The sequence below is a fragment of the Scyliorhinus torazame genome, chromosome 10 (assembly GCF_047496885.1).
Source record: "Scyliorhinus torazame isolate Kashiwa2021f chromosome 10, sScyTor2.1, whole genome shotgun sequence".
Taxonomy (NCBI): domain Eukaryota; kingdom Metazoa; phylum Chordata; class Chondrichthyes; order Carcharhiniformes; family Scyliorhinidae; genus Scyliorhinus; species Scyliorhinus torazame.
The window spans coordinates 105763111-105775917 of NC_092716.1; the positions used below are offsets into that span (position 1 = coordinate 105763111).

At 50.4% G+C, this 12807-nt stretch overlaps 1 protein-coding gene across 2 annotated transcripts in view; it reads right to left on the reverse strand.

Annotated features, from left to right (window-relative positions):
* Positions 1-12807, reverse strand: part of elmo3 (engulfment and cell motility 3) — a 248612-nt gene that overhangs the window by 162640 nt on the left and 73165 nt on the right. For both annotated transcript variants that reach the window (XM_072518566.1, XM_072518567.1), the window contains exons 4-5: positions 8887-8959; positions 429-479 (exon numbers count right to left, since the gene is read on the reverse strand). In XM_072518566.1, the coding sequence (XP_072374667.1) occupies positions 429-479; positions 8887-8959 (124 nt within the window). The remainder of the gene's footprint in view (positions 1-428; positions 480-8886; positions 8960-12807) is intronic.

Below are 12807 nucleotides of genomic sequence, written 5' to 3' on the forward strand. Positions count from 1 at the left end.
CAGTCCCATAACCCGCAGAGATATCGGCACTCCTCTAATTCTGCCTTCCCCAAATTCCATCACTGCTGCCTTCAGCTGCCTAGGCCCCAAGGTCTGGAATTCCCTCCATGTCCCGTCCTTCTCCTTTAAGACGCTTCTCAAAATCTACCTCTATGGGCAAGATTTTGGTCACCTGACCTAATATCGCCTCCTGGGACTCAGTGCCATACCTTGTTTGACAATGTTTCAGTGAAGTACCTCTTTATGCTTTGCTATGTTGAAAGCGTTGCAGAAATTGAAGATTTTAATGCTCTCCATATCTGGAGAAGATGTGAAAAGGGTGCGATAGAGGCAAATGAACGGGGTTGATGGTTGTAAAGGACATTTCTTTTATATTCTAGACTTTACATTCTTGGTAAAAGGCAGTGGTCCCCCCATGGGGCACTTACAGGAGCTGTAGTCAGGCGCAATATACTGCCATTCTTAATTTCGTGTCGATTCTGTAACAAATTAAAAAGACGGTTATTAAGTTCTGAGAGTGACAGTCGCACATTCCCCCACATGCACCCCTTCCTTTCCCCATTATCAGCTTGGCCAGTACCTTCAAAATCCTCACATCGATGGAAGGGTCCTTTCTGTTCATTCCCTTATTTCCCCTTTCTTTTATTTTGCCGCTATCATTTTTGATTCATGGATGATTAATGGAAACATATCTTTAAGTCAAACAGCAAAGAGAATGAGGAAACAACACTCTGCTAGTTGAACAGGGGCTTCAAACCTTTCAGCACCAGAGTGAGAGATGAGCTGGGACTCTGTTTGATTGATTGGCTGGGGGCCAGTGAATTGGCCCAAAAGGCTCTGCCCGGTAGCAGGCGGGTGATTGGATCCTGTCCTGTTTTTTTAGAGTCCCAAGGAGCTCAGTTTGACTCCTGGACACGGAAAGACAATGACCTGCTTTTTCACCCTCGCCCATAAAGACCTGAATCTGCAGAGAGCCTGGATGAATGAATGAATCTGCAGGAAAACCATTACAGCCTGCTAGAAAAAGACCAGGGCTCTCTTTCTCACTCCAGAAAGACTGTGAGTGCTGTATTCCTGAAATTACAGAATGAACCGACAGTAAAAACCTCGAACTGAAAGAGGTTTGAACAGGAGTAAAGCACTGGAAACACTCATCTGAAACAACATACTCTTTTTCTCGTTTACTTATATTTTTTCACCCGTTTCGTCCCCTCTGTGTTTGTCTGTCGTGTGTGTGTGTATATATAGAGGGTTGGGTGGGGGGGGGGGGGGGGGGGGGAGGGGGGGGGAAAGAGATATAACGGGGGAAATTAATAATTAAAAAATAGTTAACCAGTTGTAATGGCTGCAGATTTAATTATAATTTCTGTTATAAATAAACAGTGATTGTGTTTAAACTTACAAACCTGGTGACTGTAATTATTGGACAGCCAAGGGCCAAAGACTTCAGGTATTTTTCTAAGAATTATTGGTTAATTTACTTGTGATATAGCTCCGGAGCAAGTGGGGCTGGAATTGACCGCGCACTAGCCCAGGATGTCGTAACAAAGATCACCAGGCCAAACAAGGCACCAGGCTCCACCATTGGTCTGGGGGCAGGGACTGGGATTGCTTTAGAGTGCCTGCATGCTGAGCTGGGCTCGACGGCTAAATGCATCAGGGTAAACCAGGCAGAGACTCTCCCCAACCTGTCCCAACCCACCCCCAGCATGCCCCACCCTCACACCGGGGTTTTCCATTGGGGTCCTTTGGGCCATCCATATAGGTTGGTGCAGTAACCGTCTGACACCGTGTGACTTTCACAGTTCTCCACTCAGGGCGCATAGCCTGGACCTTCAACACAAAGGTGCCCGGTTCACCCAATGAGCATCAAGTCCGGGGCAAGCATCAAACCTCAAGAGGAGGAAATCTTCTTCAGATTGACACAAGCCCAGGTTGACACTGCCCACTTACTTCCTCATGGGTCTACATTGTTTTTCCTCTTCAAATACTTCAAAAATCCCCTTTTGAAAGCTCCTATTGAATTGACAACCTTTCAGCCACACGTTAACATACGATGAACGTCTGAGGATCCTGGGATTATATTCATTGGAGTTTAGGAGCTTGAGGGGAGATCTAATAGAAACTTACAAGATAATGAATGGCTTAGATAGGGTGGATGTAGGGAAGTTGTTTCCATTAGCAGGGGAGACTAGGACCCGGGGGCACAGCCTTAGAATAAAAGGGAGTCACTTTAGAACAGAGATGAGGAGAAATTTCTTCAGCCAGAGAGTGGTGGGTCTGTGGAATTCATTGCCACAGAGGGCGGTGGAGGCCGGGACGTTGAGTGTCTTGAAGACAGAAGTTGATAAATTCTTGATTTCTCGAGGAATTAAGGGCTATGGAGAGAGAGCGGGTAAATGGAGTTGAAATCAGCCATGATTGAATGGTGGAGTGGACTTGATGGGCCGAATGGCCTTACTTCCGCTCCTATGTCTTATGGTCCCAGATCACAACAACTCGCTGTGAATAAATATTCTCATTTCCTGCTCTGCCTCGCTTACCAATTTATCTTAAATCATTAAAACTCCCCTTAACCTTCTCCGTTTTAAACGAGAATAACCTTAGCTTCTCCAGTCTCTCCACATAACTGGAGCCTCTCATCCCTGGTACCATTCGAGTAAATCTCCTCTGCATCCTCTTGACATCCTTCTGAAACTCTGGTGCTCAGATCTAATCACAATATTCCAGCTGAGGCCTAACCGGCGTTCCATATAACTTTAGCATACCTTCCTTACCAATGGTGTATTAATTTCTGAGCATGGTTGAAAACAAGGCCCCCCTCACTGTCTTCCAACCATTGCTCAGTCACTCACTACTGTCGCTGAGCTCCAGAAAGGTACACAGTCCTGTATTCCCAGAGCGCTTTGAATAAAAACCTGACCAAAACATCCATGGAACCCTCACCCCCACTTGCAACCCTGCCTAAGCCTTGGAAGCCTTGAAGAAGTCTCCATTATTAACAGAGTCCATTCAACTGCCCCTTCAAGAACGTTCTGGGGTGGCACGGTGGTGCAGTGGTTAGCACGGTGCTGAGGACCCAGATTCGATCCCGGCCCCATGTGGAGTTTGCATATTCTCCTAGTGGCGCACGAGGCGGTGCACAGGAGGTCCTGGAGAACAGGTCGAGGAGGAAGAATCTCCGGATTCTGGGTCTCCCCGAAGGAATGGAGGGAGCTGATGCTGGGGCGTATGTGAGTATGATGCTCCATTCGCTGATGGGTGCGGAGGCCTCTCCGAGCCCCCTTGGAGCTGGAAGGGGCTCACCGGGTCTTGGCGAGGAGACCCAAGGCTGATGAGCCGCCAAGGGCGATAGTGGCAAGGTTCCATCGCTTCACGGACAAAGAAAGTGTTCTGAGATGGGCCAAGGTGCGGAGCAGTAGATGGGAGAATGCGGTGATCAGAGTTTACCAGGATTGGAGCGCGGAGGTGGCAAGGAGGAGAACTGGCTTCAACCAGGCCAAGGCGGTGCTGCATAAAAAAAGAGCCAGGTTCGGCATGCTGCAGCCTGAGCGACTGTGGGTCACTTATCAGGACCGACACCATTATTTTGAAACGCCAGAAGAGGCTTGGACCTTTATTCAGACGGAAAAATTGGACTCGAACTGAGGGGATGTGGTTGTGGGGGGAGATGTTGGTTGTATACGGGGTTGTAAATATGGGTAAAGAATATATCATGGGTGGGATGATGGATGGGGATGTGGGTAGAGTTCTGGTTAAAATTCCCCTTTTCTTTTTTCTTTTCTTTTCTGTAGACGAGATGATGGGGAATGTGGGCATCGGTCCTGGAGGGAGGTGGGATGATGGTCGCAACAGGAGCTGCACCATAGGGGGCGGGGCTGGCTGAGGAAAGTGTGGGCTTTTTCCCGCGCTAAAAGGGGGGGGGGATGGAGGAAGGCAAGGAGGAGGAGAGACTCCCACACGGGGAGATCAACGGGAAGTCGGGGGAAGCCGGGGTCAGCAGAAGTCAGCTGACTCACGGAAGTAATATGGGGGAGCAAAAATGCTAGATGCGGATCTAGCGGGGGGGGGGGGGGGGCATAAGGGTTGCTGATGCACTGTCCGAGGGGGAACTGAAAATGGAAGAGGTGGTCGGGATGGGGGTTCCCCGCCTGGGGGTCTGGAGGGTGCGGGAGGCGCGAGCACGGGACTGGCCTAAGATAGGAGGTGGCTAGTCGGCAGCGGGGGGGATCACGTGGAATGTGAGAGGCCTAAATGGGCCGGTTAAGAGGGCCTGAGTGTTCGCGCACCTAAAGGGACTGGAGGCAGACGTGGTCATGCTTCAGGAGACACATCTGAAGGTGGCAGATCACTTCAGGTTATTCGGGGCTGGATGTGAAGAATAGGGGGGTGGAAACATTGGTGGGGACATAGTAGCGGACAATGGAGGCCGATATGTGATGGTGAGTGGTAGGTTGCAGGAGATGGAGGTGGTACTGGTGAATGTATATGCCCCGAACTGGGACGATGCTGGATTCATGAAACGGATGTTGGGGCGTATTCCAGACTTGGAGATAGGGAGCTTGATAATGGGTGGGGATTTTAACACGGTGCTGGACCTAGCATTAGATCGTTCCAGATCTAGGACGGGGAAGAGGCCGGCTGTGGCCAAGGTGCTTAGGGGGTTTATGGACCAGATGGGGGAGTAGATCCGTGGAGATTAGCCAGGCTTTTGGCCAGAGAATTTTCTTTTTTCTCCCACGTACATAAGGCCTACTCCCGGATAGATTTTTTTGTTCTGGGCAGGGCTTTGATCCCGAAAGTGGAGGGAACGGAGTATTCGGCCATAGCCATTTCAGACCATGCCCCGCACTGGATGGAGCTAGAGCTGGGGGAGGAGAGGGACCAACGCCCATTGTGGAGGTTGGATGTGGGACTGCTGGCAGATGAGGAAGTGTGCGGGAGGGTGCGGGGGTGTATTGAAAGGTATCTGGAGGCTAACGACAACGGGGAGGTGCAGGTGGGAGTAGTATGGGAGGCGCTGAAGGTGGTGGTCATGGGAGAGTTAATCTCCATCAGGGCTCATAGGGTGAAGAGAGAGGGCAGGGAAAGGGAGAGGTTAGTGGGGGAGATTTTAAGGGTGGACAGGAGATATGCAGAGGCCCCTGATGAGGGACTGCACAGGGAGAGACAAAGTCTCCAGACGGAGTTCGACCTGTTGACCACCGGGAAGGCAGAGGCACAGTGGAGGAAGGCATAGGGGGCGATATATGAATACGGGGAGAAGGCGAGTCGGATGCTGGCACATCAGCTCCGTAGGATGGCAGCGAGGGAAATAGGTGGAGTCAAGGATGGCAGGGGAACTACGGTGCGGAGGGCAGGGAAAGTGAATGAGGCATTCAAAGCCTTTTACGAGGAGCTGTATAGGTCCCAGCCCCCAGGGGGAAAAGAGGGGATGCGATGATTCTTGGACCAACTGAGGTTCCCGAGGGTGGAGGAGCAGGAGGTGGCTGGTTTGGGGGCGCCAATTGGGGTGGAGGAGCTGGTTAAAGGACTGGGGAGCATGCAGGCGGGGAAGGCCCCGGGGCCGGATCGGTTCCCGGTGTAGTTTTATAGGAAATATGTAGACCTGTTAGCCCCGTTGCTGGTAAGGACCTTCAATGAAGCAAGGGAGGGGGGGACCCTGCCCCCGACAATGTCGGAGGCGACGATCTCTTTGATCTTGAAGCGGGATAAGGACCCACTGCAACGTTGATCGTATAGACCGATCTCGCTCCTCAACGTGGATGCTAAGTTGCCGGCAAAAATGTTGGCTACGAGGATTGATACCCGGGGGTGATTCAGGAGGACCAGACGGGATTCATAAAGGGCAGGCAGCTAAATACCAATGTGCGAAGGCTCCTAAATGTGATAATGATGCCATCGGTGGAGGGAGAGGCGGAGATAGTGGCAGCTATGGACGCGGAGAAGGCCTTTGATCGGGTAGAGTGGGAGTATCTCTGGGAAGTGTTGAGGAGGTTTGGGTTCGGGGGAGGGTTTATTAGTTGGGTCAATGTTATAACCTGCCTACTTACCATTGGCTGGGGACTAATGACTATCCCACAATCCTGTGGGAGTATGAGCTTCCCCAATGAGGGGGGCGGAGAAACCACTAGTAAACTCCTAGTATAAATAAAGCTGGCCAGTTCAGGAACCAGCAGGAAGGAGTATGTAGCAAGGGAAGTTACTGCTGCTGTTATGTATATATGTTATAGTAAATAAATGTTATTACTTTGTAGCCTTAAAACTCGTGCTGGATTCTTCGTGGCCCTTACAAAAGTTAAGCTCCTGTATAAAGCCCCGGTGGCGAGTGTGGTCACGAACCGGCGGAGGTTGGAGTATTTCCGGCTGTATCGAGGGACGAGACCCCCTGTCCCCTCTGCTGTTCGCATTAGCAATGGAACCTTTGGCCATGGCGTTAAGGGAGTCGGGGAAATGGAAGGGGGTGGTTCGAGGGGGAGAGGAACATCGAGTGTTACTGTACGCAGATGACCTGTTGCTGTCTGTGGCGGATCCAGTGGAGGGGATGGTTGAGGTCATGCAGATCCTAAGGGAGTTTGGAGACTTTTCGGGCTATAAGCTCAATGTGGGAAAGAGCGAGCTCTTTGTGGTGCATCCGGGGGATCAGGAAGAGGGATAGATGACCTACCGTTGAGGAGGGCGGAAAGGAGCTTTCGATACTTGGAGATTAATGGTAGCTAGGAGCTGGGGGGCCCTGCACAAACTCAATTTGACGCGGCTGGTGGAACAGATGGAGGAGGATTTTAAAAAGTGGGACATGTTGCCACTCTCGCTGGCGGGCAGGGTACAGTCGATTAAAATGGTGGTCCTCCCGAGGTTTCTTTTTGTTTTTCAATGCCTCCCAATTATGATTACTAAGGCCTTCTTTAAGAGGGTAAGCAGGAGCATTATGGGATTTGTGTGGGCGAGTAAGACCCCGAGGGTAAGGAGGGGGTTCCTGGAGCGTAGCAGAGATAGAGGAGGGCTGGCGTTGCCGAACTTGGGTCGCTACTACTGGGCAGCCAACGTGGCGATGATCTGTAAGTGGGTGATGGAGGGAGAGGGGGCGGCGTGGAAGAGGTTGGAGATGGCGTCCTGGAAAGGAACGAGCCTGGAGGCGCTGGTGACGGCACCGCTGCCGCTCTCGCCGATAAGGTACACCACGAGTCCGGTGGTGGCGGCAACGCTAAAGATCTGGGGGCAGTGGAGACGGCACAGTGGTGCGATGGGAGCCTCGGTGTGGTCCCCGATCAGAGATAACCATCGGTTTGTCCCGGGAAGGATGGACGGGGGGTTTCAGAGCTGGCATCGGGCAGGGATTAGAAGAATGGGGGACCTGTTCATCGATGGGACGTTTGCGAGCTTAGGGGCGCTGGAGGAGAAATTTGGACTACCCCCGGGAAATGCCTTCAGGTACATGCAAGTGAGGGCGTTTGTGTGGTGGCAGGTGAGGGAATTCCCGATGCTCCCGGCACATGGGATTCAAGACAGGGTGATTTCGGGTGTATAGGTCGGAGAGGGCAAGGTGTCGGCGATATACCAGGAGATGAAAAAAGAGGGGGAGGCTTTGGTAGAGGAGCTGAAGGGTAAATGGGAAGAGGAGCTGGGGGAGGAGATTGAGGAGGGGCTATGGGCTGATGCCCTAAGTAGAATGAATTCCTCTTCCTCGTGTGCCAGGCTTAGCCAGATACAATTTAAGGTGGTTCATAGAGCGCATATGACGGGGGTGAGGCTGAGTAGGTTCTTTGGGGTGGAGGACAGATGTGAGAGGTGCTCGGGAAGCCCGGCGAACCATGTCCATATGTTTTGGTCATGCCCGGCACTGGAGGGGTTCTGGAGGGGAGTTGCGGGAACAGTATCTAAGGTGGTGAAAGTCTGGGTCAAGCCAAGCTGGGGGCTAGCACTATTTGGAGTAGTGGACGAGCCGGGAGTGCAGGAGGCAAAAGAGGCCGGTATTCTGGCCTTTGCGGCCCTAGTAGCCCGGCGAAGGATCTTGTTAATGTGGAAAGAGGCGAAGAACCCCAGCGTGGAAGCCTGGATAAATGATACGGCAGGGCTTAGCAAATTGGAGCGGATAAAGTTTGCCTTGAGAGGGTCTGCGCAGGGGTTCTACAGGTGGTGACAACCGTTCCTGGACTATCTCGCGGAGCGGTAGATGAAGGTCAGACATCAGCAACAACAACCCGGGGGGGGGGGGGGGGGGGGGAGGGAGGAGGGGAGAGGGCGGGGACATCGTTTGTGGGGGGGTGCGGGGGGAGGTTTTTTTTCCTAGGGGGCATTAGAGCAAGGAAACACATGAACAATCCGGAAAACTGACATGTACGCGAGGAATCCAATGTACAAAGTTCTGTATCTTATTGACTTGCCATGTTCATGTCTTGCTATGCGAGCTTTCTTTCTTTTTGTTGAAAAATTCTTAATAAATATATTTTTTTTAAAAGTATATTCTCCTAGTGTCTTGCCCCCACAACCCAAAAAGATGTGCAGGCGAGGTGGACTGGACACGCTAAATTGTCCCTTAATTGGAAAAAAAAGAATTGGAAACTCCAACTTCATTTTTTTAAAATTCAAGAATGTTCTGCTCACTACTGTACATCACTGCATTCCACAGACAGAACGCTCGCCCCTCACATTTAATGCATTGTTTGGAAGGGGATATTAACCAGGAATAGGAGTGTCGTCACCATTTTGGAGAGGGGATGACCACCGACATGCCAAGTTTTCGCTGTGACATCATTTGCAAGGTTGCCCGTGGTGACAGCTCAATGTGTGATGTGAACTTCCATCAGTAAGGTTCGGAGTGTGAAAGCCTCCCTCCCCTTTCAGCACCCCCACCCCCCCCCCATGGAGGTAACCATGGCAACTGACCGTCTCGGTGATGTAGGTTTGTATCCCATCGGTGTACTGCAGAGCGTATTGATCCGGGTTACTCTTGTTCCATCTAAATGTGGAGGAGAAACAAGATTACTCTACATTTCAACATCCTATCTAACCTTTTTTTTAAAAAAAAAAATTAGTCTCCAATTCATTTTTTTTTTCAATTAAGGGGCAATTTAGCGTGACCAATTCACCTAACCTGCACATCTTTGGGTGTGGGGTGAAACTCACGCAAGCACAGGGAGAATGTGCAAACTCCACACAGACAGTGACCCAGAGCTGGGATCGAACTTGGGACCTTGGCGCTGTGAGGCAGCAATGCTAACCACTGTGCCACCGTGCTGCATTTCTATCTAACCTTTAACGGGCCTGTAGTGAATTAATTAGCAACAGCTCCACCCATTATTCATCTATTACACTGCCACAAGACATAGCAGCAGATATCGGCAATTCGGTCCATCGTGTCTGCTCTGCCATTTAATGAGATCATGACTAATGCAGCCCAAGGTAGGGTAGCTCGATCACTGCGCTGCCGGCCAATGACCAGCCACCTCCACCACCGTGAAACATGGGGCGGGAGGCGTAGAAAATCCTGCCCCAGATATCTCAGTCTGGCGAGGCGAGTGGGACTGTGGATTACCCTAGCCAAACAAATTTGTGTGGGAGAAGCTTCCAGCAGGGAAACTGTGAGGGTTTTTGTTTTTGCTGAGAAATAGGCTTAAAAATCCGGTTATAAGAGAAAGGCTGTTTGTCCATGGGGGCTCGCTGACCTTTGAAGATAACGGCATGGACAGGCATTATTGGACAACTAGAAGGGCAATGCTGTGACCGCGTGTATGTGAAGTGTCTTGAGGTGTATTTCACCGTTTTGTTTTTATTATAAATTTAGAGGGCCCAATTCATTTTTTCCAATAAAGGAGCAATTTAGTATGGCCAATCCACCTGCCCTGCACATCTTTGGATTGTGGGAGCAAAATCCACGCAGACATGGGGAGAATGTGCAAACTCCACACGGACAGTGACCCAGAGCCGGGATCGAACCTAGGACCTCAGCGCCGTGAGGCTACAGTGCTAACCACTGTGCCGCCTGTATATTTCACTGATAATAATATCCTCAATGTTCCTGTTAATCTGGCTGTTCATCGGACAGTGGGGAGGTGCTATTTCTGACTGAAAGACAGGCGGCTGTCAGACATTTTGTGTAAACTTAAGCAGCATTCTAATCCTGAGCTATTGGAAGATTCCAGAAAGCCATCGGTTTGCCCAGTGGAGGACATTGGGGAGTTAATCGTGGCTCGGAAAACGTCGTCCATTCATTGTCATTTTGAAGAATGGTGAAAGAGAAGAACTGCTTTGCAGCAGTTTTAAAAAGGTGAAGGCATTCACAGCAAGTTCATGACATTGCCAAAATTAACTATCGATGCAGGTTACCAAACAGCCGTCTCCATGGACGCAGCGGAACGTGACTGGTGAGAAGTTCAAGTTAAAAAGCGCCAGTCTTCTGCAGTTGCGTCGAGGGTCCCGATGATGACAGCCAGCAGGAGCAGTGGTACAACAAGGTCCTGTTACTGCCACTTAGGCCAACATAGGCCACTGAATTGATGTTGCAAGTCCGCAGTCAGTCCGTTCTAACAAACAATCTATGGGCTGGAAGCATAACTCAGTTTCTCTCTTGATAGATGCTGACAGACCTGCGGAGTCAGTCCAGCTTCCCATGCTCTTGTTTCAAATTCCATCATCCGCAGTATTGTGCTTATTTTCCCCGCGCACAGAATTGTCTATTTCTGAAGGCAGAGCGTTACAGCTGCAGGAAGAGGGTCAAGGCTTGTGGGGAGAAGGTGAATACAGAGAGTGTGGGCCATCATTGCAAACGGCAGTTCGATGAGATCTAGAGAGTCCAAAACACAGGATTGTCGAGCGGAAATTCGCGGCACATTGTAGTCCAAGCAGCGTTGGATGGAGCTTAGGTAAACATGGAGATTGACATGGACGCAGTTGTCCGAGAGGTCCCTGAATCACTGTATCTTGATGAGTTTTATCAACTTCAGCATTGAGAAACTGCACATTGAATCACAAGTTATGGAGGAGAGAGCCATCCTATCGTTGGAAGTGCACTGGTTCCGATCACAAGTAAGAAGCAATGTGCAAGCCACACCCCCAGAATATCTCTGAGCCCAGATCCTTTCTCCAGTAAATTCAGACCAAATTTGGCACCCATAATGCATTTGCAGTGATGGGGGAGCCCAGCACATCGGGGCAAAAGACAAGGCTGAAGCATTCACAACAGTCTTCAGCCAGACTTGTTGAGTGGATGATTCATCTCGGTCTCCTCCGGAGATCCCCTCTATCACGGACGTCCTTCTTCAGCCAATTCTATTCACTCCACGTGATATCAGGAAGCGGCTGAAGGCTGTGGGCCCTGACAATATTCCGGCAATAGTACTGAAGACTTGTGCTCCAGAACGTCCGCATCCTAGCCAAGCTGTTCCAGAACACTGGCATCTACCCGGCAATGTGGTCCTCTCAGGGTCATTCAGCCCCTGACCTCATTCCAGCCTTCGTTCAAACAAGGATAAAGGAGCTGAACTATAGAGGAGAGGGGAGAGCGACTGTCCTTGACATCAAGGCAGCATTTGACAGAGTATGGTGTCTAAGGAGCCCTAGCAAAACGCGTCACTGGGAATCAGGGGGAAAAAACCCTGCTGGTTAGAGTCATACCTGGCACAAAGGAAAATGCTTGTTAGAGGTCAGTCATCTCAGCTACAGGACATCACTGCAGGAGTTCATCAGGGTCCTAGGCCCAACATCTTCAGCTGCTTCATCAATGGCCTTCCCTCTATCACAAGGTCAGAAGTGGGGATTTTCACAGATAGCTGCACAATGTTCAGCATCACTCACGACTCCTGACACTGTAGCACAGTGATTAGCACTGTTGCTTCACAGCACCAGTGAGCTGGGTTCGATTCCCGGCTTGGATCACTGTCTGTGCCGAGTCTGTACGTTCTCCCAGAGCCTGCATGGGTTTCCTCCAGGTGCTCCGGTTTCCTCCCACAGTCCAAAGATGTGCAGGTTAGGTGGATTGGTTGTGCTAAATTACCCTTAGTGTCCAAAAAGGTTAGGTGGGGTTACTGGGATAGGGTGGAGGTGTGGGCTTGGGTAGGGTGCTCTATCCAAGGGCCGGTGCAGACACGATGGGCCGAATGGCCTCCTTCTGCACTGTAATTCCTATGATCTATGAACAAGACCTGGACAATATTGAAGCTTGGATTGACAAGTGGCATGTTACATTCACACCACACAAGTGCCAAGTAATGACCATCTCCAATAGGGGAGAATCAGACCATTGCCCCAAGACATTTAATGGCATTACCATCAGTGAATCACTCACTATCAATATCCTGGCATTGGCCAGAAACTGAACCAACTGAAACAAGATCGCTACCATCCAGAGGGACAAGAGCAGCAAATACCTAGGAACCCCACCACCTGGGGGTTCCCATCAAGTCACTCACCATCCAGACTTGGAAAAATCCTTCGCTGACGCTGGGTCAAAATCCTGGAATTCCCCCCTTAACAGCACTGTGAGTGTACCTACACTTAAGGGACTGCAGCGGTTCAAGAAGGCACCTTCTAAAGTCAATTAGGGATGGGCCTAACATTCGACACCCACATCTGTTAAATTAATTTTTAAAAATGTTTTTAAAGTCTGTTGAACGGACTCTTTAGGGGTATTCTGTAGAATTGGAGAAAGGAGTGTGACAAAGCACTCAAATTGTGTACAAATCAGTTGGTAGGTGGGACAATGTCTGTACATCTCAATGTGTCCAAACAGGTTCAGCTAGCACGTGATGCCTCTCTGTTCAGAGCAGGTGCTGCGATCTCTCAGGTGTCAGACGATAGTGAGGAAAGACC